Below are 24,200 nucleotides of genomic sequence, written 5' to 3' on the forward strand. Positions count from 1 at the left end.
ATTTTAATGGTGAGCTTCCCCCAACAGCGGGGGGACACACGACGAGTCGAAATAATCACATAAATCATCGCGGCGACCTACGGCGTCATTACGGGAGAGATCCATTCGGCGTTCTTCCGCCTTTCTTAATTAACGCGTCGCGCGAGAGCCTGACTCAATATTTAGAATTGTCCGTGTCAATATTTGGGATGTCGTGCCCTGCTGTGCGTCTCGAGGTCCTTAAAATCGAGCATTCTCTCTACATTCCCTTTGTCCACGTCGCTTCGTCGTCAACTAAAGTCCTTGAAGGGACAACTAATTAAAGTTGGGCAACTTCGATCGCCGGCGCAGCGCAGACCCGACGCGCATCATTGACTCTTGCCAAGCAGCAGATCGATATGTACCCGATTTCGCCTCGAGACTTTTGCTCGAACAGGACGAGCAGCAATATGTTTGCCAAAGCCGAAGTTACGTCGCGCGAAGCGCGACTTCGGAAAATCCGGCTCGAAGCCGCGATCGACGCCGATCGCGATCGAATGTGTGTGTGTGAACGTATCAACAACGTGAAAATAATACGATACAACAAATCGCAGCATTCATCGCTCCTGCGAAACGTCGTCTCGATCAATCCTGCCGATCAATGTTATCGCAGTGTTGAACGCAGTGCCGACGAGGAAGGTTCCCCGCGTGAACAGGTGCGCGCGCGCGCGCGCGACCCGGTAATTATACAGTCCACCCCCCCTGAAATTTTCTTACCTGTTGGCTCTTGTGGAAGTACCGGATATATACACCTTTCAACGGGCACGCGAAGGGGGACGTGCGATTTAGCAGGAGCGGCGAGATGAGATAGCCTCGCGAGTGGAATTCGCGGCGGAGTCTCTGGACGCGCGCGCGTCCGTTGATTCTTCCGTTTTTGCCCTCGGATGCGGACGAGGAACGCGACGTGGCTGACCACTCGGGGAACACCTCGCGTGATGATACCTGCACCACGGCCGCACACCAACTAACGCGCCACTCGCCGGCCAAGACGGCGTCGCGGTGCACGACTATAGATGGCGTGTAACCCCGCTCGGCGCGATTGGTCAACGGTTCGGTATTCGCAGGTGGGTACGAGATATTACGTCGCGAGCAATGCGTGTGAGCGTGCATGCGTGTACACAAAGAAGCGCGTCGATGTGTCGGTCGCGCGTACAATTGCTGAATCTTTTTGTGCACGCCATATGTACGCTAGCGATGTACAAGATTCCATCAGAGCGGGGCTCTCTGAGCTCTGATGCCTCTCGTTAAAGGTGCTCGCTTATCGACGCCAAGTGTGGAAAAAACGTCTGCGCGCTTCTCGCCGCGAATACAAACGTTGCGCACGCGCTGATAAGGAATAATCGCGAATTTCGCGCGTTCGACGTACGAAAGAGTACGCGAATCGGCGGGAGAGTAATCGGAGACAAACGCGGAGCGGAGCGGAGCGGGCGGCTATTTGCGCGATCGGTGCTATTAGCGCATTGCATTGCATCGCAGCGTGCCATCTACACGCGATTGCACACATTGCGCCGGCTGATACGTGCCTACAATACGGACCGGTCACGGAAGTGGTACCTGCCGACTTCTGCGACGTCCCGAAGTGAATGAACGACGCAATCGCACGAACGGCGTTACATACGGCCGTTTTGCGCCTTGTCGCCCCGCGCGAGTCTCTACCTTTCTCTCTCTTTCTCAAAGAACACATCCTATTTTCGCCCTGTCACTATTGTTTGACCGCGCACACGTTCCGCCATCCGTGCCTCGTGTGCGTCTTGCTACCGACGTCGCATTGAATCCCGCGTGTGTTACTCCGTTATCTCCAGGTACGCCGAGAGATTTCAAGCGGTCGCTCGTCGAGCCGCCTCTGAAGCCAAGTGCACATGCACGCGAAAACAAACGTATCGACGGGATCATTCCTGTTTCAAAAATCTGTTAGACCGCGGCGTGTCTTTCACGCGTTACAACTCTTTGAAAGTGATTGGAAATGAATTACATCAGCACGTGAACCAGTCCCACTGGAAATACCTGCATTATAGATTCCGGCTAGTTATAAACGCGCGAGTGATTCTGAAAGGAAGCTTACGCTCTTCCCCCGAGAGAGAAGCGCAATTTTTCCCCCGCACACACACACACACACACACACACACACACACAATGGCGACAGCTGTACTAACATTAGTTAATTTCCCGAAAGAGAGCGCTCGCCGCCGTTGCGCAATATCCCGGCTGAAATTTGCGTGTGGATTCATAGCGCAAAAATATATAACTTTCGTCGCTGGTTCGTAATTGGTGAAAGCACGACACGTTCATTTCACCGTGACCGGGTTCACGTGGCTGTAATAATGATCAACGTTACCGGCGTGTCGCGATGTGTTACATTAACGAGCGCACTTACAAGAGCGGGCAGGAAAAGGAAACTTTCTTAAAGCCTCAAGCTTCCTTCGCATTTACGACATTTAAGTTCGCTCCTCGCGTATCTAATTTCCCAGACAAATCTACGATCTAGATTAGTCGCTGGCTCTTCCTCTCTTTCTATCTCTTTCCTAACATTATTATTTATATACTTTTTCAGCTGGAATCAATTCTCAGAAGCCGGAGAATTCTAGTAAAGGAAATTCTCAGGCGCAAATCATCGATAAATTCATGATATTTTTCCTCGCGGCTCTTCTCTTCGCTTCAGCCAAATTTGTACGGCACATTCGCGCCGAGAATACGCATTATCCCGAGTGTCGTCGGTAGAAATATTAAATATTCGCTTATCAATCTGTCCCTCGATTATGCGGATTACTTTTACCTGCTCTCCAACGTTTCGCTGAAATGTTTCCGCGAAGCGACACCTGACTACTCTTTATCTTTCGTCGTGTACTCAATGATATCGGAAAAATGAACATCTCTACTTCTTTTACGCCGGCAGACAGCTGTAGCGACCACCGTTAATATTTCGCGAGCATGCGGCACTCGCGTTCGCGAGTGTGCGTGTGTCGGTTGCGAAATCGCCGGATCGCGAAACACGCTGATCCGCGCGCGCGGAATATCACGCGAGGAGGATACGCCGCGTAGGAAGGATAACGCAGCGCGGACTGAATGTTAATTTAGAAACGGCGGGTTTCTCTCCGTTTGCAAAACCGCGATTGGTCAACTCCCCCACCTGGGGGGGCCGATCCGTTTTACAGGAGAAGGTTCTTGACTACAATTTTATCGACGCAATCTAATACATATATTAATTTAAAAAAGGAAACCACCACGTGTACGCATATGGAGAGAGAGAGAAGGAGAGAGAGAGAGAGAGAGAGAGAGAGAGGAAGACAAAAAGCGCGTAAAGTGGATCAAACCGCCTTCGCGACTGCTTAATTATTCTTCCTCGTTTTTTACTGATATAATAGAAAAAATGAAAAATAGAACAGAAAATAAAATCAGTTAATAGCTGTTTAGCAAGAGAGAAGACGTTTTTATAATTCTATTGTGTAATTCTTATAGTTCACAATAATAACGGACTAAACAGATACTTTTAGCGTAATCAGTGTAATTTACTCCCGTCGTAGAAGGGATAACGCGAGAGAGAGAGAGAGAAAGAGAGAGAGAGAGAGAGGGAGAGAGATGCCATAATTATTCGCGGTAGTTACGAAAGGATTAAGACGTGCTCTCAGATGCGTATAATTAACGCTGGATATCTGATTTATCATTGCGTAAACACAGAACAATCGCTCGGCATCCTCATATATGCGGTACGAATGATGTATCTCCGAAGGATATAGACTTCAGGAGACGTTTACAAAGTGCGCGCGCGCATGCGCACATACGCGAGTTACCTGCTTTTTGTGGAATGTAAATTGCGATCGACGTAATTTCGCGAGCGCTGTAACAGAGCTGGCGAGATGAGAATTCTTTATGTAACTTTGTTTACATTCTGACCATTCATTTTTTTTTCCTTGTTTCGATCGAACTAATAGTTTGAAGTTAAAAAGAAATATGCATATTATTTTTTTCGTCTAACGGACAAGTTGTACATGTATAATAAAAACATGTTTTCGCGCACTCATACACCTCTAGACGTCGCTGCTCGACATAGATAATTCCGGACGCAATTACGGGTCTGTTTCTTTTAGCTGCTCGACTAGTGCAATAAATTAGAATGAGGAAAAAATATAGTTGTCTCACTCTAACTTGTTGCACTAGTTCAACAGTGCAACTAAGAAGAAAAGAATATATAATATATTACAGCGCATACATATATATATATAAATTTTTCTTGCGAAAATCTGAAGAGAATTATCCGCAAGGTGACTCTCGTGCGTGTTATTTTCTGCACCGTTACATGAAACACGCAATTTCAGGCGCAAATTACCCCGATTTGTATCAGATCTCTCTCTCTCATCGGCGTCAATTTTGATCCTTTTTGAAATTCATTTGACTCGAACTTTTTATCTTGCAATCTGATTAATTTCATCTTTCGACTTCTGGCTCTATCAAACTGTGTGAAATGTCACTTACATCATTACTTTGTCCAAATATGTTTTATAGGTACAGTTTTATAGATACAGAACTTTGATCGATTTACTTGCAGTAATCAAATTGATCCTAACATCGAACTTGAGTTTTGAAGAGAACGTGCGATGAGGGTCAATCGCGTGGACTTTGCGAGCATGAGCGAAAATTTTACGCGAGCACAACGCGCACGGGAACGCGATCGAGAACGGAGTGACGAAGAGGGACAACGAACATAATGGAGATTCTCGGTCGGGCGAGTGACCTTGTTTAATCGAGTTGACCCTAGCTGGCGATTAAACAAATTGGAAAGGTCTCGTGGATGTCAGAGTGAGCTCTTCCACGCGGGCCTACGGGTGTAATTTCGTAAATATCAAAGGCCCGTTTTAAGGAACGCCTCTGGCTTTGGTCGTCGGATCAATGGAAGAAATCGAGCGTACGTGTAACGCACGAGATTTAATTATCCACTTGAGATCGTCGTACTTCCGCAATAATGCGAGCATGATGGCGGTAGGTTGGATTTATAAAGACGCGCACGTGGACAAGTGACGTGCGTCGAGCGATAAAAAACGTAAATAAGTAGATTAAAAAAAGAAACATAACAAGTAGATTACAACGCCATCAATCATCGCATCGTGCATATTCATTTGTACAGGCGTGGTACTCGTATGCACGAGTCGAGCTACGAATAATGGCTTCATGACTTCTGACAACTTCGCGCCGGTCCCGAGGACGTTTTTAAACGATAATTTCCGTTAAATCGGCTCACTTTTGCCGATTATCTCGTTCAATACCCAGACAGAAATATCCAAATTCGATGAACACGCGCGCACGGCATCTCTCTTTCTCTCTCTCTCTCTCTCTCTCTCTCTCTCTCTCTCTCTATTTTTTTATGTAACTGCATAGGCTGCAAGTCGTTACGTCAACTACACATCGTAACATTTTCAACGTCGCAAATTATTTTGCCACGATAATAACGCCGCACACACGAGCGCGTGTGCGTCTCGAGTAACGGCGCAGTGACATTTTCTTTTCAGCGCGGTGCACTCGACGACAATAACGATCTGGATAAGCGGCGATTCAGAAAATGCAGATAGATAGCCGAATGAAAAAAAAAAAAGAGAAAAAGAACGATAAGCGCGAGACGATTGTCATCTCGCTCGTCGTACAATAATCTAATCTCGAGAGAGAACCTCAGCCGAGAGAGAGAGAGTACGCCTCACGCTTTTAGCAACGTGATCGAGAACAGTCAGCTATCGATCAGCTGATTCCCTTTTAATAACGCCGATAATTTTATCTCACGATCGATTATCTCGAACGCGTCGATAGCATGCGACGATGTTATTCGCAGAAACGAGCGACCTCTTCGTTTAAATTTAGTCGCGGCGGAAACGTTTCTGCACTTTTACCAACATTATCGATAACGCGGAAAGGGGGGTAAGGGAGAGTGAGCCGGGCAAGGTGGGAAACCCAAGTTGTATCCCTCCCCTCTTTCTAATATCTTTTCTCCCCCGTTCCTTTCCTTTCCCCCTTTCCCGCTCGTTTCATCCATTTCATTCCCACACACTTTACGTCTGCTCGTTTTCGAAGAACTTCTGAACTAGAAGGTGCCATAACTCGGACTGAAACGACTATATTCTAGCTCATTGCACTAGTTAAGAAATTCTCCGAAGACAAACAGATCTTTCGTCTCCCAATGCTCCCTCCCCCCTTTCTCTCTCTCTCTCTCTCTCTCTCTCTCTCTCTCTCTCTCTCTCTCTCTCTCTCTGTCTCGCGCACGGCGGTTACGCAAGGCGAAAAGACGTGTCTGCGCCGCAATGACATCCGGATGTGGCGTCCACTTGCAGAATGCCAAATATGTTTGGCGAAGTGATTTGGATAAGTCCCGATTTGTCCGCGAGTGACGTAAATGACGAAGGCGGATCAGGCTGTGTATTTTAAGATACGTGCGTCGGAAGGCAAGAAGAACGATTTCGCACGACGAGAAAAGTAGAAAGAGATGACCGACGACTCGAGTTTGACATTAACAGTCCGAGTGTGTCTGAATAAACGTGCGTACATCTAGTCATCGGTCATTGGCACCTTTTCCTTCTTCCCTCTTAATTAAACCGAACCGAATGCTCGCGTGCCGACTGTGCGAGCTTCAACTCTAAAGCTGGAGATTAGATTAATCTCGAGAGTCATTAAGTGCTTGTTAACTCGGAACACGCTTTCCGCAGTTACGTCTCCGAAGTGAACGTGGAGAAATGACAATCACGTTCCACAATATTTAATAATAATTACGTGAGACCCTCTTCGGATCCTTCATCTCTTCGTTTCAACCCTCCCCCTTCCCTGCTCCGCGCTCTTAATGTGCCGAGGCCGCACACATGTGTGTCCTCAAAATGTTCACTGAATTAGCACGAACAAACAGATTCGTTCGCACGTACAAATCTGCCGCGTAAATGGATTATCGTCGTTATAAATAGACACCGCGGAATCAGGTGGAGATTATTTCTATCGGACGATAACGACTTTGAATCTTTCACGACACACACACACACACACACACACACAGTCACGACAAATTGCGAAATCTACTGTCGCGAAACTCTCTGGAGATGCGAGGATCAGAGGAAGATGTAAATAACATATCAGTCATAATTAACAAGCCGTAAGGCTTAAGATCGAGAACGCCTCTCGTGAATTGCTTTAAGTCTCATTAATTCGCACGGGAATTCCTCAAAACCATTCCATTTCATGCTTCGGCTTTGCAAATGGTGGAAAAGGGTGGGTCGAAGCAGCGATTGACGACGAACGCGTTTTGCTCGGAGGACGCGGAACTTCGCCAGTTCCGCGAACCGAATCTGCAATTTCTGCAGAAACAGATTTATAACGACACTGCCGTTTTATTTTCCCGAGAGAGATTTTCACACGACTTTCCCTCGCGCGGCGCCGCGGCGCCGCCGTGCCGCCCCGAGAGAGCTAGCATACAAATTGCCGGTTTCGATCGGGCGTTAGAAGCGGTCTTTATTTTCAATAAGTATATCGCCCCTATTTTACATGGAAAACGAGTGCGCCGGTGCGTTCGAACGAACGTGCGAACCGCGTTATCTCGCTTTCGCGAAAAAGCGCGGATCCGCCGAGGCGGCGTGATTGCATCGCTCGCGGGTTACAGCGTTCACGCGGAGGAGCGGCGGCGTCGTCGGTCTCGGTGTCGGTAATCTCGCCGGTATATAAGCGTGCATTTCCCTCCGGACGAATTTCAATTTCAAATCGATCGCCAATGTGACCGATTACGCGGCGACGCCGCTCTTCGGCAGTCTTATCCAGCTACTAACGATCGCGAGCAACGGCAGTTACGATGAAAGATTCATCAGCCACCGTATAAGTAATATATATCAGGGCGAGCCGCGTCTGTGTCTGTGTGTGTGTGTGTGTGTGAGAGAGAGAGAGAGAGAGAGAGAGAAAGAGAAAGAGAGAGAGAGAGAGAGAGGAAGGGAGATAACGTCCAACTCGTTTCACGACATACGATCGGCGGATTCGATCTATCGTCTCCGCCGTGTTCGAGCGTCCAGAAATCCTGTCTGTGTCGATATTATTAAATTAACGCACGAGAGCCACGCTTCGCAAACTCGACACTCGATGTTTAACGTTTGTACCCGCGGGGTTATCGATCGATCCATTTTTTATTTAAATTTATTCGCGAAATTCCGAGACGCGAGATACCGGGAAAAAACAACGATGCGTGTTGAGCACCGGATGAGATGTTGATGTCGATACTAAGTCCTTTTCACCGCGCGTGTGTACGTGTGCGTGCGATAGCAGATTATTATTTAATTTTAATATTAATAGCTGTTAATGCCCCCAGTCATGCGAGTCGTACATTTGTCAGCCTCTACGCGATTTATTTTTGACGCGACAGATTTTTCAGACCTCAAGCGCGGCCTTCGGAAGGCTAACAAGAATGTTACGGCGATGTTCTACTTTTCGTCCCGGCTTCGTCCCGAGCCAGCTTCCTCTCGCTCGCGACTGTTGGCGTCGTAACATTGCGTCGGCGTATAATTAGAATATATTCATTCGCGACATTGATAATCATGATATTAACATAGAATCGAAAAACACGCCAATGCGAGAATCCGATTAAATATAATATCGCAGATAAATATTTCGAGAGCCCCCGGCCCTGCCCTCTCCCCCCGACCGAAAATGTGAATCATCCAGCGGAAATGATAACTAACGACGCGCCGATACACCTGCTCCGCGACACGAATGTATTACTCATCGCCTCGAAGCTTAATCTAACACTTGAACAAGTACACGTCGAACCAAAGTTTAACCGTCTTAAAGGTCGGCGATGTTTTGTGAGCGCCCGACAATGGCCGGCGATTAACGGAAGATGACGTGGCCCCTTCGGCCCATTAGGTTTCGGAATTCTCTCGTATATCCTTCCGTGACCGAGCGATTACGTTCCGGACCGATCAACCGATGGTCGAACACACCGCGATGTTACAATCTCGAGGCTCACCGCTGCCCTTCCCGTTCACTGGGATTCACCGGGTTCATCTTCAGCGCGAACTTCGATTCAGATTCCCGATTAGAAAGTTTGATCAGGTTCACCTAACATTGATAAGGGCCTAATAGGGTGAATGAAAGGTAATCCTAAGTAAGTCAGTCCTTATAATGTCCTAACGACAAACAAAAAGTAAAGAAGACCTTTATAAGGTTATAATGATTGGATCCACGTTAGGACCTTAATGTACCAACCTAGTGTATGATATAATATGGTTCAGTTAATCGAGTCCTTGTCGGGATCTTATTCATTGTACCTAATATGATTTGCATTATCAAGTTTTAACAAAACAATTTTTGGGTGTCACTTCCAAATATAAAGATGTTTGCATTGAAAAAACACTTCAGATCACTTGAATATATTTGTAAAATGTTATAGAAACTATCCTTTTTTTAGCAGTCAATAAATAATTATAAAATTAACGTGACATGCAACTTTTTTCTTTAACACTACTCTATGTCTTGTCACCTTGTGATACTTTATGATCTTATGATATTCATTTTATGTTTCTTTTCCGAGACATTTTACAAGTATGCTCAAGCGATCTAAAATATTATTTCATGCAAATATCTTTCTATTTGGAAATGACATGAAAGAATTTTCAGCGTGTCATTTCTTAGCCGTGGCGAGTAATCAGGAGCTATAATTTGAAAAAAAAAAAAAACATAATAAGGATTCCATAAGGTAACTCAATAAGGACCACCTGACTATGAATCTTTACTAAGATCCTGATATCCACGCTGCGTTACATGACTTACTAGGACCCGATAGTATTACCTTATTGGGACCTGATGTCCAAGTGAGGTTAACCTGATCAGGACCATGGGATACATTTCTAGTCGGGTTGTTCTCTCTCACGAGAATTTATAAAAGAGCGGGTGAGCTCTCGGGGAAAATGCTCGCGCGAGCATCTCGCAAACGGAGTTCTCGTTTCGACGAATACTTCCGACGACCGAGCACGCGTAGGTGAAAGCAGTGCACTCCGAGTGAAAGTCAAATTCACCCGTGCTCGTCTCTCTCGGAGCTCACAGGTGTTATTGATCGGCAGGATGAAGAAGTTGATGACAAGCGAGCACACAACGACGCCGATCCGAGGGCGAGAGGATCGCGCGGACAATGCGGACAATCAAGTGTCAGTCTCGTTGAATTCTCCCTCGTTGAGAAAAATTCCAACTCAAATGCGTGCACGAGAGGCATTCTAATCAGCCCGAGCGGAAGGTCTCTCAGGTGATCAGTCGGGATCAGCCGAACACGCCAGCAAGAACGCAAACTTAATCTTTCAACCTTCGAGTCTAATGGAATTCAAACTTGACAAAAAACGAACGATTGAACTCATAGTTGATTAACTACGTGATGCGAACCAATTTGATATTTAGATGAAACAGGAAAGGAAAAACAGCGACGATAAAAACATGTCGTTAAGGCCTTTATGCGCACACAAATTTTAGTCGTAAGGTTATGAGAAAACTGACCAATCGCAGTCGATTGTTTCCCTTGCGCTGAAGGAATAGCCGACCGCGATTGGTCAGCTCTCTTACGACCTTACGGTTACGACGAAAATTTTTGTACGTGTAAAGGCCTTTACTATTTTTCTCGGCTAATCGCTCGCGACATCACATACACACACACACACACACCGTAGGTCAGGTTTATTTTATACGCGATACCGGCGTTTTTAATAAAATGAAACGTTTGTTATCGACACGACATCTTACAACAAATCATTTGACGTTTTATCTTTTGTTTAAATGATGCAATCAGGCTTTGTTTGCATCTTATAAGGAGATGTCAGTGTGTTGTACCTATATTGATCATCAGGGTCAATTAACATTTCAACGATCAAAAAAGGCACAAATTAAAAACAAGTTTCGGAGAATTAAGATCTCAAACTCCTACAGAGAGAGAGAGAGAGAGAGAGAGAGAGAGAGAGATGAGGAAGAAATTGCTCCTTTCTACATGCAAATGCACAAAATGTGCACATAAAATAGAAAATCACCGTATATACGGTATGTATATATAATATTAAATAAATATATATATTAATAATGTATATAATAATGTATATAAATTAATAATGTATATAATAAAGTTAAACATTATCTCTGGCATTCGCACCACACATGAAACATATATATAAATATAATTAAAAGTGACATTAGTTGATAATTAGAAACGTCGGTTAATAATTCAACGTTTGAAGTTGAAGTTGGAGCAATTCAACCTCTCGAGGCTTCGAGCTCCATTCCAAGATTCGAGATATCGATACTCTCGGTGGAACAAATTGCGTGCTTATTCGTTTGTACGCGCTTTTGGCGTTCTCGAATACCCAAATATTCATCCCCAAGCGTTCATCCCCTGCGAAATTTCTTTGTCGCGTTTGAAGCTTCGAAGAGAGGAAATAGGGAAAGCCTCAAAACGCCTAATCCCGCACAAAATATTTCCCATCCTTGCCCGAAATTCACGCGAATTTCACCGGTCGATCTCCGGCGACACTCACTTGGCGCGTGCACTCGCATTCCAAAACGTGTCGCTCGCGTCGCGCTGCGATCGCCCGCGTCTATGCGATGCCCCTATCGTGCGGCGGGCAGCCGTCAGCCGCATTCCACCTGTCAGAGGAAGGTGGTCGCCACTCGCGTTGTCTCGCACGAGAGACCCACGAGAGAAGAAAAGCCGATATACCTGACACACGGACGCGCGTTGCGACAGAATTTTCGTACGCAGCGCGCCGTCGCGACCGGTTCGCGGCCGAAAATTCTCCTATCCTCAATATGGCAGTGGTTGCTGTCGCGTGCGCGTACACACACACACACACACACATACACACACATACATACAACATATGCGCGCGAATATGCACTACCGCAGGATACGTGTACATGTATATACTCACCGATTTAACGGCCATCGTCCATCGGGTGGCCGCGCCGCATTCCGCGCTGTGGTTCGCGGCCGCGGCAGGATGGAATCTCGGCTGGGCTCGAGTCCGAGTCGATCCGAAGGATCCGTCGAATTCAAGCTGCAGATCCGCGTTCCTCCGATTCCGGCCGACGCGACCTGCTCCCGCCGCTGCCGTCGCTCGTAGCTCGCACCCTTGGACCGTCGTCCTCCCCTTGATCTCTCGAGCGTTTGCCACAGCTGAAAGATCGAGCGCGGTTTCGTCAGCCGATCCACCGAGACGCGCACTTGTACGATCGGCCTGAAGTTGCAGTCGAATCGACGCGACTCCGTGGCGAACGTGAAAGACAAGACGGGACGCGAACCGATCTCCCGAGCGACGCTCACCGCAACTCAACTGATCGCCGGTTGGTAGGGGAACTGAGGGGAACTGAGAGAAGCGACTTGAGACGGGAAATAGAGAGACCCTGCATCGAACGAGGTGCGGGGGGGGGAAGTATCGCGCGATCAAGGTAGGGGTTGGGCGTGGGACGGTTGGCAAAGGGAGAGGAGAAGGGCCTCCCGCTGTAGCGCAGAGGAGAGAGAGGACCTAGGTGTCGCACCTGCATGCACCGGCCTCCTTGGGCCCCCCTTTCTCGTTACTGCGTGAAATCGCCCGTTTCTACTGAAGTTTTCGATTGAAAAGCTCAATTTGAATTCAGGTCTTTGAAGGCCATTTTTTACCAAGCTCCAGTTAATCTAACCGATTTGGTAATGATTTGATCATTCTCCACTTTTCCTTCCAGCAGTCTCAGTTGAAATTCTGCGAGATTGCTAAGTCGATTGTTTTAACCGGAACATGGTAAAAAAAAAGTGAATAGAATCGACGTTAATAAAAATAGACGGAAGAGGATAAATGAAGGAAAAAACAATTTCAGAGATTCTTGATCAATTCGTGCCTGAGAAAAATTTCTGCTCTTCTCTCTCAGTGAATTGATGTCTGACTTCGAGGAGATTCTTTCGGTCTGCAAACGGTAACTTTGTAACCGTTGCTACATTCGATTCGTTTGCATTTGCATTCGATTATGGCCTCACGCTCCTACGTGATTTGTTGAATTGAATATTCGAAGGATTCGTTGCAAAACACTCGGCATATTTTATATAGCGCCACAAGTAAGACCAAGTTATCGGAGTACTTGACCCGATCTGACTCGCGTAAATCGAGAGGAAGAAAAATATCGCTTGGTCGAACGTATTGTATAATCGCGATGAACCTCGTATCGAAGAAAAGCGTTACGTAAACACTAATAATTTACTCGCGATCAAGTGGCGTTCGATCGAATAACTCGACATTCACTCGATCAAAACCGCGAAGAGAGAGAGAGAGAGAGAGAGAGAGAGAGAGAGATCAAGAACGATACCTTTCGGTGGTCGACTTCTGCCAGGAAAATGCATCTGGGCCAAGTACTTGCGCGCAGCGCAACTCTCTTCGTTTGTGTTTACAACGCGTGACTAACGTTGATCTTTTTCGTCCGAGGTGCCGGCGCGAGGTAGTGTCGCACAGCAGGTGCAATTAAGAAATTCCGAGAAACAATTAGGCAGGAGGGTATTAATAGCGGCGTCGCCGTATAATGGCCATTGTACGCTTCTGCAAGACACAACGAAACATTGCCAAACACAGCGCGAGCAACTTGGCTCGCGGACAGACGGACAAGCGACTGATTCGATAACATGTCTTACCGTATATATTTCGATACTTGAATAACCTCACGTGTACATGGTCGATTCAAATGTGCGTCAACTCGCGGAGTAATAGCAGGCGATTGTACTCGCTACGAGTGTGACGACTTAGCACGCCGCTCGATTCTATTCATCCGCACGAGCTGATCTCCATTCAATTCCAAACATTTCAGCGTTGCTTAAGCATTACTTGCGAGTGGGCGATTTTCAGCGCGACGTCATCTGTTTTTTAGTGGGTGACCTACATGCGAGAATTTGCTGAACTTACACGCGAACAGTACTCTTTCTTCCAAATTGTGATGAGAGTCCAGTTATATATATATATATATATATTATATATATGTGTATATATATATATATATGTGTGTGAAAAAAGACTTTCGAAAGAAAGGAAATAAGAAGTGCACATACTTGTTGATTTACAGCGCGTCTCTTCGTCGTTCGAATCGAACGTCCGTATGGCTGACGACTTATCTTCGGTACGTTACAAAGTAGGTTGATACGATGCCATCTATCGGTCGTTTCTCATATTTTGCGAACTATCTCTAGTAGATAATCTAGTAGTATTTTCATCCCGGTTTTATCAGCCCGGAGGTGCAGCCATTTGTATCTGTTTAGAGTAACCTAACCTAACCTGTAATCTGTGTTTCTTTTTGTGCTTTCTCTCTGCTACCTTGCGTTAGTTTTCCTCTCCTCCTTTTCCCAACAAGTCTCTCAAATATATACTAGATTTTTATAAAAAGAATTTTTTAAAAAGAAAGTACACCCTAATCGAGCAGAAAAGGAACCGGCTTATGTTGTGACTAGTATTGTAACGGCCTGTGACTCTGGGATACACAATGCGCATGTGTGGTAGCAACACGTGAGTGCTCCAATGTGCCTACTGTCAGTAGGTCTGTTCTTTTCGAAAAACTTCTGAACTAATGCAATAAGTTAGAATGAAAGAAAACACATCGAAGGATTGAAATTAATGGTAGCTTTTATTTTTTTTTGTTTGCACATGATGCAGAGAAATTTTGTATTGAAATTTACTTGAAAGAATACAACAAATAACATGTGGATTCGAGTATTATAAAGTAAGTCGATATCGAATTACACTACTTTAAACAAGAACTTGCAATGAATTTTTGCAATGGACGAGTCAAGTTTTAGAAAATGAGCTAATATTTAATAGCACTAAATCTTTCAGCAGTGTAAAAATATTTACTTACAAATGTTGCTCCACATATATAGGTGATGTATGCTAATTCATTCTCAGGTATGGAGACTAAGTTGCAAATGAATATGTTATCTTCAATGAAAGATATGGTACTAGAACGAAATACTATTAACTGTAAGTGTCAGATAATTATGAAGAAATAAACAATTCTATGTTTATTGCATGTTAATTTCTATCTTATAGAACATATATTATATCATATATAATCTTATTTCAGGTTCAAAAATCGCAGCATTGGTCTAAACAAATGATGAAGAAATAAAGGAGAAGATAGCAGAAAATGATGTTCAGCAAGAAGAAGAAGATGAAGAATCAGACACTGATGGTGCAGATATGCTCAATCTATTCTGTGATATTCCTGTTCCATGAATCAGTTACCTAAAATGTCGTGTCAGAGGTATTTTTATACCGCCAATTTATCCTTAACAAGATAAATAATATTAGAAGCACATGCAAAGTTATTTAGCCAAAGAATGGTATTTGTGGTATAGGTGCTTTTGATAAAAGCCTGTCACGTGATCCTTCCTGCGTTTTATTCTCTTCGCGCGGCACTTTGGTATTTTGATTTTCCGATTTGTCGGCGAAATTAAGACCAGACTGAAGACCGGAAGCAAATCCGCCGAGTGTACCGAGCGGTTTCTCGATCATCGATGCTGTTCCTTTGACACCTTGTTGTAGTAATTGCAGAGGCACTTTGTACAGACTACACATGGACGATTGCAGTCGTTCGGGCGCAACAGTCCACAGGCCCATTTCGCAATATCTAATGTTAGTAGAGCGAGTAATTTATTATAATTTATGCGTCAATTGTTAATTACTATGTAAGATTCCCGTGACGCTACCGAAAATTCCTCATGCTCTGCGGAGCTGTTGTGATGCTGACGAAAGAATTTGTGTCGCTCGAGTATGTCGGTATTTCATCTAGCATGGCGCCTCTGCTAGATACAGCAGGTATGTTAACGGTGCCGCTTCTCGCAAAATTTGCTATCATGTCCGTAAAAATCTCAGTCACGCGCTCGTCCGCTTCATCTGGTTCTTCGTCGTTCTTGCCCATACTTTCACCGGTTATAGTATTTGGACCAAAGACATATCCCAAATCGTCACCGTGATTCAAGTTACCTGCGAGAAGATTGATATCCTGTTGCCGCGTAGAGACAATAAAATTAGTAATTTTGTTTTATCAATTATTTTAAAATTCATACCATCTGACAATTGCTTAGCGTCGACAATCGGCAATCCAGCGAGGAAGTCTTTCCCATAATTCTTTTTTCCCTTGTGATCGAAAGTGTACAAAAAAGCATTCGCCTTTTTCGACCAATTATCAACGGTCAGAAATGCTGGCACATTATAAAGCGAATCGCCAACAGCTTCCGCCACTTTTCCAATCGTATCTCGGGCGCCGTCGCCCTGAAGGATATTAAAATAGCCGCTGAAAGCTTGCGGAACTAATCGCGATCCGTTTTGTATGTTTGGTATAGTGTCCTGTAGATGCGGTACCAAATCGTTGGTCAAATAATTTGGAATCGTGTTCAACTTATTTAGCACTTCATTTTTATAGCCGCCGGAAATGGCGCCTCCGGTTTCGTCTTTCATAACTCCGGTCAGCAAAGGTATACTTGGAAAATTGTTGAATTTCAAGGTATCTTCCGGCGATTCGACCAAAAAGTTGGGGAGCGACCTTGAAAAGATGGCAACGGCAAGTTTAATCGAGAAATCGCAATGCTTCCCGCCGAATTTACGTTACCTGTTGTCATCAGCACCTTCCAAGACAGGACCGGCTCCGAGCAGATTCGACAGTCCGGAGATAAAACCCTGAGCCACCATCCGAACGTTCTCCAATCTGGAATCGGTCCTGATCAGTTCTTCCGCTGGCACTTCCCGAAGACAGCTCACCATTTCTCGAGTGTTATCTATCGGACAGCCATTGTGGCGCGCTACATCTTTCGCTGTGTCGGCAGGATTTCTGTCGACCGCGAAGTGAGATAAAATCGAACCCGACATGGCGATCAGACCGCTGAAGCTATCTGTGAAAGCATTTACAATTTGTTACCGAGAAGCGGACGCATATTTGTGACGCGACGAATTACGCATTTGCAATTACTTTTGCAGAATTTCGATAGTGACAGCATCATGGCGGAACTGGCACCGGTGTCATGACCAAAAGCCACTATTTTTTTCGAGTTACCGCCGAAGAAGTGTATGTAATCCTTCACCCAGTCGACGGCCAGTATCATGTCGAACATGCCGTTGTTTCCCGGCAACTCCTTCGTACCTGTGCTCAAGAAGCCTGAAGAAAATCGCTCGAGGTTAATTCGGATCACTTTAGTCAGCCGAAATTTTAATCAATTTAATGTCCAATCCAATACGCTAATATATCCCGCATTTTTCAGCTATATTATCTTCTATTCTATTAGAGTTTTCTCAATGCGTCTTTCATTTACCTAACGATCCTAGTCTATACTGTACGGATACAACGACCATTTTCTTGCTAATCAGGTTTCTCATTTCGTATTGGCACGCTGAACCTCGTCGAAAACCGCCGCCGTGAATCCATACCAACACAGGGTAGCCATCACTGGAATCCGGAAGCGACGGCGTGAAAACGTTCAGAAAGAGACAGTCTTCGTTTCCTATGATTCGATCGGTCCCATCGCGGCTCGGCTGAGGACAGGGTGGTCCCCAGGTTGTAGCGTTGTAATCCCCTTCGAGAAGCACGGGTGAGGCTCGCTGTGGAATAACTTTTCTCACAATGCGCACATGCTATCTACGTTAATTGCGTCAATAAATTAAAAAGAAAAATCTTGTCTTTTTTTCGACCGCATTTGAAAAAAGTACAACTGTATATATAAAATTAATATTAATTGAGTAATATATAGGTCAAGTTACATGGTAAATTACGCCACTTGTCCCTTGCTATAATGTGTTCTTCGGACAGAACTGATAACGTGTATCAAATTTATTAAATTAGGCAGCGGCAGGATACACCGAGAGATAAGAGGACGCTCCGCGTCCACACGTATCAATTTCATAATTTTAATGATGTAGCGTAAAAGATACGATAGCGGAGTGTTCCGTGGTCTCACATAGGATACACCTATTATTATTCACGACTATTTAACACGAGGCGAGTAGTTCACTGTAGTCATTGAATTTAATCATTCTATTGCTGGAAGATAGCTTGAAGACAGCTCGATAATTTTTCAAACATACTACCGTTGATTACTGTTAACAAAAGACGAAACCGGCGTTATTATTTTCGATGAATGCAGAAATTAAATTTTAAATTCTATTAATCACTGAACGAAAAAGAAAGATAAACATACTTTATCACAAGAAAAGGAGAAATGAAAAGAATTTTCTCGCTAGATTAAGAATGCTAAACAATCACCGAATGATAAAAGTTAGGATAATTGATTTTAAAAAAAAGGAAAAATGGCTTTGTTTCTACGTGACTATAAAGTGATTAATTTTCTTGCAGATAATTTGAATCGTGCAGACGATTTAGCATTCGCTCATACAATCGAGTGAATGTAAAGCAGACACTATTAATGCATCCGACCGCATACATTGTGACGTATCCGCCAGTTTATGTAACGTTTTAACAGCATTGTCATTCACGCACTGCGATTATTTGACATATATTGTGCGCGTTGACGACATAATATAGTATATTTTATTCAATATAAAAAGGTAAAAATAATTTTAAATGTTCTTTTTGTAATTATGTTAAATGTACGCGAGAAACATAGTTTACATGTATTTGTAGACTACAATTGTTATATTATTAATGTTTTTACCTGGAATCTATTGTCTCCCGTTGGAGGTTTTGCAAATCTAATTCCACGAAAGGTATAGAATCCTTTATTCGGGTCGCGACTGCCGATGATGCGCGCATGTTGACCGTTTTTATTTACAAAAACCACCGGATCGTCCTCGGGAGGTTGCAGAGCCGGAACACCACCAACAACCCTCTTCTGTCTAGTCAGGTTTACATCTAGCGCGTAAACGAATGAACAAAGAAAAAGAATAAAGAGCAAGCTCACGCGTCTATCCATTCTGAAAATGTGCGTTGAAATAAAAGTATTATCGAATGTCCCGCGCGGATTCTCGATACAACGTAAGTTGGTGGGGGTAGTTGGGGAATTCATAATCTTATACTAGAGGCCTGTTCGTTTTGTCTGCACTGCTGAACTGGTGCAACAAGTTGAAGTGAGAAAATCTACGTTTGTTTCACTTTAACTTAATGCACTAATTCAGCAGTGCAGACAAAACGAACAGGCCTTAGGTTCCTGACAAAATAAAACAATATAAACCAGAGAGGAAGCTGAGAGCGGCCAACACGGCGTTTTCGGCGACACCGATTTTTCGCACTGGAAATGGGCGCCATCTGCATCCATTTTGAGAGGAGAACTACGATGCTACATCCACTTTTAGGTCTTGATGGTAAAATCTGCATGTGGTGGAAGTCCGTGATACATCCTATCAGACGGTTTATGTCCGTGCTGCAACCATAGTTACTATCTCTATGCCAGACTATGCCCGAAGGTCTAAAAAGAGCGGGGGGGGAGCAGGAAAAATAAAAGTACATATTAAATATTAAATCCTCTACATACATGTTGCCGTATCAAAGTCTCCTGTATAATAAACGATTTGATACGTCTGGAGACGCATGATGTATCGTTGCTCGCGTCCCGTTCCCTTCGTCCTGCTTCTCAATTCAGCATCCCGTCCGCTCCGGACATTCGCTCGTGGCACTGACAATGGCCGTCGGTGAGCATTCGATCCGCTCGGAGGAGCACATGTTAATTAACGCGACGAGACTCTGATTATAAATATCCTGCGAGTCGATGAAATATTTGAACTTTTAAAAAAAGCATCAAAGAAAATCACCTTGATATTGTCATGGGTGAAATCTCACCCTGGTATATATTTTTTTATTTTCGAAATAAAAAAAAGCCAAACGAATGCAATTAAATGTTATTTATTATCATTGAATATTAGATGAAAAGTAGAAGAGTTATTGTCCGCAGCGGATAATCTAACATTTAATAAGAACGAGACAAAATTCGCATGAGATGAAATTCCATTCTTTAACGCTACCATGACCCTTAATTATTCTCCGAAAACGGCGTTACAACAACTTTGACATTCTGTACAATTAGTTGCTAACATATTTTCTAATCGTATACATTCCTCTTTCATTAACATAAAGCTAACAAATATCCGATGCTTCGACAGAATAATTTTCTTTATTTTCAGTAATCAATAAGTAGTAAATCAATGTCGCGTACAGTTGAAAGGCCTCCTCGCATTCCCCTCGTTGTCCCGGAACCTTCGAGAAAAGAAAAAATGCCCAAGGGCAAGTCTCTCTTGCTTCAACCGCCGCCGAGGCCCGCAATGTTTACATCGCGCCGATTGTGTTGATCGGCTCGCGAGCGACGACACTTTTTGCCCTTCGTTTGACGTTTGACGAATTTTCCGGGAATAAGAAGTCGGAATTTCTCAGTTGGCGCTACTGTTCTAATATATCACTTCTTTTGTACAGTAGAAAAGTGTTGCAGAGTTTTATTATAGTTATAAGTTTTACTTGTAAAAACTTATGTACACATATATACAATAAAAAAAATAATTTGAGTTTGATACTTCTAAAAATAACACAATACGTGTTGCGCTTGTACTTGGCGCCTTTTTTTACCTTTTTGTTTAAAAAGGTAAATTTTATATAATATTAAATACACGTACGTTTCACGTATAACGTGATTGACTTGGAGTACTCCGTGCCCACGCATGTTATTCATAGCGACGCATTCATACTTTCCTTGATCTATTACAGCGGATTCGATAATCTGCAAAGCACCTGAAACATAAAATGTGATATTCTCGAACAGCGTTCCTCTCAGGATTTTCTTGTCCAAAGAAAGATCAATGATGCGATCGCAGATCTCGTATATGTCATGTCAAAATAGAGACAGTTTGAATTCAGCGTAATATGATTCTTGGAACAGACGTAAATAATTATTGTGAAGTTTGAAGCGACTCTCTCTCAGGCATGCTTTGAAAACACGAGTTGTTTTCATTTTCAGCTAACGAACAACGACGCAGGCATCAACACTGATCGGCAAAGTGGGGGGTAACCGTGCCTTCCCGATTGTTTGTTTTCGTACGCTTATATATGACTCCGTGATTGCGGAAAGGACATTGCGCCTCGAGCCGACGAACGACGCGCATACCGCGACGCAGAATAGTACGAGTGTCGGTTAATACGCGTTTCTTTGTCCCCGAATCTTACTTGCGCGAGTGTTAGAGCTAGAGTCAGTGTCGTCGCCAGTGCTATCATGGAGTATCCGGGGGTGCTGCGACGGAGCAACCAGAAGGAGGACGTCGGATCGAGAAGTCAGGATGGAGAGAGGACTCCGGAGCGCGCCGAGAGACATAGCCGAGGACAGCGATACATGATGTATGGTATTCGAGGTACCTCGAGTAATTATTATTACGCAGAATTTTTCTAATTTTAACGGACCTTACTCGAAGTAAGGACATACCCGAGTCGAAATTAGATCAGCATTCATAGTTTATCATCTGAAAAATGATAAAATAGCTTGAGATTTGATTATTCGTTAAACTAATTTCACGTAACATGAGTTCTACTTTTCTTTTCTCGTAAAATATGAATGTCTATTCAAGCAAGATTGCTGAGGCAAGCTAAGGTTTATGAGTACAAATTTGTAATTATGTTCTCAATGAAAAATTGCATATAATTTAAAAAACTATGAATAATGATCTCAGAATCTGATATAAATTTTACAAGTGTTGATTTTTATTCGTCTAATAATGCTCAGATTGCTGTTTTTGTTTAAAATCTGCTAGAATGTCCGTTTCTCATTCTTGTTTGTCTTTCTTATTGTACCGAATCAGAATTAAAATCTCTATTAGTGAAACAGCATTATTAGACATAACCGTTGTCTTTTTGCAGCTTCAGCTCTTTTAAGAGCTACAATTCTCATCATTCTCATTAGAAAAAAGAAAAGAAAAAAAGAGAAGAAGAAAGGAAAAAAGAACTTTAAGAATGATGAGAATAAAAAGTATTTTTCATTTCCCATTTCCTCTAATTCTTATATGACTATTTAATCCTTATATATTTATCTCACGCGCAGTTCTAACAAAGGCAGTTCTATTTACGTTTTTATCTTTGTTCTCTTTTTTGCGCTGTTAAGCGAATATATAATCAAAATCAACAAAAATTGCTCATTTAAATTAAGAATATAAGGATTAAGTACATATACATTATCGAAGTAAACGAGTATTAAATAACTGCGGAATACGTCGCTGTTGAAGACTCATCATGGGCGAGACTGCGAGAGTAGCCAGATGAAGACGTTCAGGTAGGACAAAGCTTGTTCACTATTGCGCACCTAGATATTCTACATTGATTTTTCAAATTGGATGCAATTTGCAGGATCAATGTAGAATTAATATTTCGACTCGGGAAAGACTCAGGAATGAGAACGAATTGTCATTGCACTTGGACAATTTTCTGACACTGATTTATGGTATTGATCGATATTCGATTTTCGGTACTGATTTACTCTTTCATTCCTCTACAAGAAAAAAAAATTGATACGACTCGTTCATTTATCCGCGTTAATTTGATGAATAAATTAAATATTGATCGGTCTTCAATTTTCGGTACTGATTTATTCTCTCATTTCTTTATAAGACAAGAAAAATTGATACGAATCATTCGTTTATTCAAGTTAATTTGTTGAGTAAATTAGTGGGATAAATACCTGAAAAATGAGAACAAATTGTCATTGAACTTGGACAATTTTCTGACACTGATTTACGGTATTGATCGATATTCGATTTTCGGTACTGATTTATTCTTTCATTTCTCTATAAGAAAAAAAATTCATACGAATCGGTCATTTATCCGCGTTAATTTGATGAATAAATTAAATATTGATCGGTCTTCAATTTTCGGTAGCGACTGATTCTCTAATTTCTTTATAAGAGAATAAAAATTGATACGAATCGTTCTTTTATCCGACTTAATTTGTTGAGTAAATTAGTGGGGTAAGTACCTGCAAGATGAAAACGACTTGTCATTGCACTTAGACAATTTTCTAACGCTGATTTATAGTATTAATCAATATCCGGTTTTCGATACTGATTTAGTCTTTGATTTCTCTATAAAAGAAAAAAAGATTGATACAAATTGTTCATTTATCCGCGTTAATTTGATGAAAAAATTAGATATTGAACGGTCTTTGATTTTCGGTACTAATTTATTTTCTCATTGTTTTACAAGACAAAGAAATTGATACGAACCGTTCGTTTATCCGAGTTAATTTGTTGAATAAGATTAGAGGGGTAAGTACCTGAAAAATGAGAATAAATTGTCATTGCACTTGGACAATTTTTTGACACTGATTTATGGTATTAATCGATATTCGATTTTCGGTACTGATTTACTCTTTTATTCCTCAATAAGAAAAAAAATTCATACGAATCGTTCATTTATCCGCGTTAATTTGATGAATAAATTAAATATTGATCGGTCTTCAATTTTCGGTACTGACTGATTCTTTAATTTCTTTATAACAGAATAAAAATTGAATACGAATCGTTCTTTTATCCGACTTAATTTGTTGAGTAAATTAGTGAGATATGTACCTGCAAGATGAAAACAATTTGTCATTGCACTTGGACAATTTTCTTGACATTGATTTATGGTATTGATTAGTCTTTCGGTTTTCGGTACTGATTTATTTTCTCATTTCTTTATAAGAAAAGAAAAATTGATACGGTTCGTTCGTTTAACCGAGTTAATTTGTTAAGTAAATTAGAGGGTAAGTACCTGAAAAATGAGAATAAATTGTCATTGCACTTGGACAATTTTCTGACACTGATTTATGGTATTAATCGATATTCGGTTTCCGGAACTGATTTATTTTCTCATTCTTTTTAAAGAGAATAAAAATTGATACGAATCGTTCGTTTATCTGAGTTAATTTGTTGAATAAGATTAGAGGGGTAAGTACCTGAAAAATGAGAACAAATTGTCATTGCACTTGGACAATTTTCTGACACTGATTTATTATGGTATTAATCGATATTCGATTTTCGGTACTGATTTATTCTTTCATTTTTTTATAAAAAAAAGATTTATACGAATCGTACATTTATCCGCGTTATTTTGATGAATAAATTAAATATTGATCGGTCTTCAAATTTCGGTACTGACTGATTTTTTAATTTCTTTATAACAGAATAAAAATTGAATACGAATCTTTCTTTTATCCGACTTAATTTGGGGAGTAAATTAGTGAGATA

General features: G+C 42.6%; 2 protein-coding genes and 1 long non-coding RNA gene across 4 annotated transcripts in view; all 3 read right to left on the reverse strand.

Annotated features, from left to right (window-relative positions):
• LOC105189864 (trichohyalin) overlaps positions 1-12,344 on the reverse strand; it is a 60,466-nt gene extending 48,122 nt beyond the window's left edge. Inside the window, exon 1 of one of the 2 annotated variants that reach the window (XM_011152349.3) lies at positions 11,925-12,344. The gene's annotated coding sequence lies outside the window, so the exon portion shown is untranslated. Of the gene's footprint in view, positions 1-735; positions 1,007-11,924 lie in introns of those variants that run through there. The other variant, XM_011152273.3, reaches the window with a different exon arrangement.
• A 997-nt stretch (positions 12,345-13,341) lies between these two features.
• Positions 13,342-14,507, reverse strand: LOC112590027 (uncharacterized). The gene is made up of 3 exons (XR_003113945.1): positions 14,060-14,507; positions 13,649-13,889; positions 13,342-13,556 (listed from the first exon to the last, which is right to left on the reverse strand). It is a non-coding gene; the product is annotated as an uncharacterized LOC112590027 (long non-coding RNA).
• Positions 14,508-15,064: 557 nt separating this feature from the next.
• LOC105190031 (liver carboxylesterase 1) lies at positions 15,065-19,015 on the reverse strand. The gene is made up of 7 exons (XM_011152538.3): positions 18,665-19,015; positions 17,309-17,594; positions 16,969-17,154; positions 16,612-16,891; positions 16,070-16,545; positions 15,710-15,986; positions 15,065-15,630 (listed from the first exon to the last, which is right to left on the reverse strand). Exons 1-7 carry the CDS (start codon positions 19,013-19,015, stop codon positions 15,330-15,332), a joined length of 2,157 nt encoding a protein of 718 aa, XP_011150840.2. The 3' UTR covers positions 15,065-15,329.
• Positions 19,016-24,200: the final 5,185 nt, after the last annotated feature.

This window comes from Harpegnathos saltator, unplaced genomic scaffold, assembly GCF_003227715.2.
Source record: "Harpegnathos saltator strain DR-91 unplaced genomic scaffold, Hsal_v8.6 scaffold695, whole genome shotgun sequence".
Classification (NCBI taxonomy): Eukaryota; Metazoa; Arthropoda; class Insecta; order Hymenoptera; family Formicidae; genus Harpegnathos; species Harpegnathos saltator.

What these genes read in the sequence shown, in the direction of transcription:
- LOC105190031 (XM_011152538.3), bottom strand. Translation starts at nt 19,015, where the DNA reads ATGAATTCCCCAACTACCCCCACCAACTTACGTTGTATCGAGAATCCG. An exon ending in CGGGAGACAATAGATTCCAG is followed by an intron (nt 17,595 to 18,664) that starts GTAAAAACATTA and finishes GTTATTCCACAG; the next exon opens with CGAGCCTCACCCGTGCTTCT. An exon ending in ACTATCGAAATTCTGCAAAA is followed by an intron (nt 16,892 to 16,968) that starts GTAATTGCAAAT and finishes ATGCTTTCACAG; the next exon opens with ATAGCTTCAGCGGTCTGATC.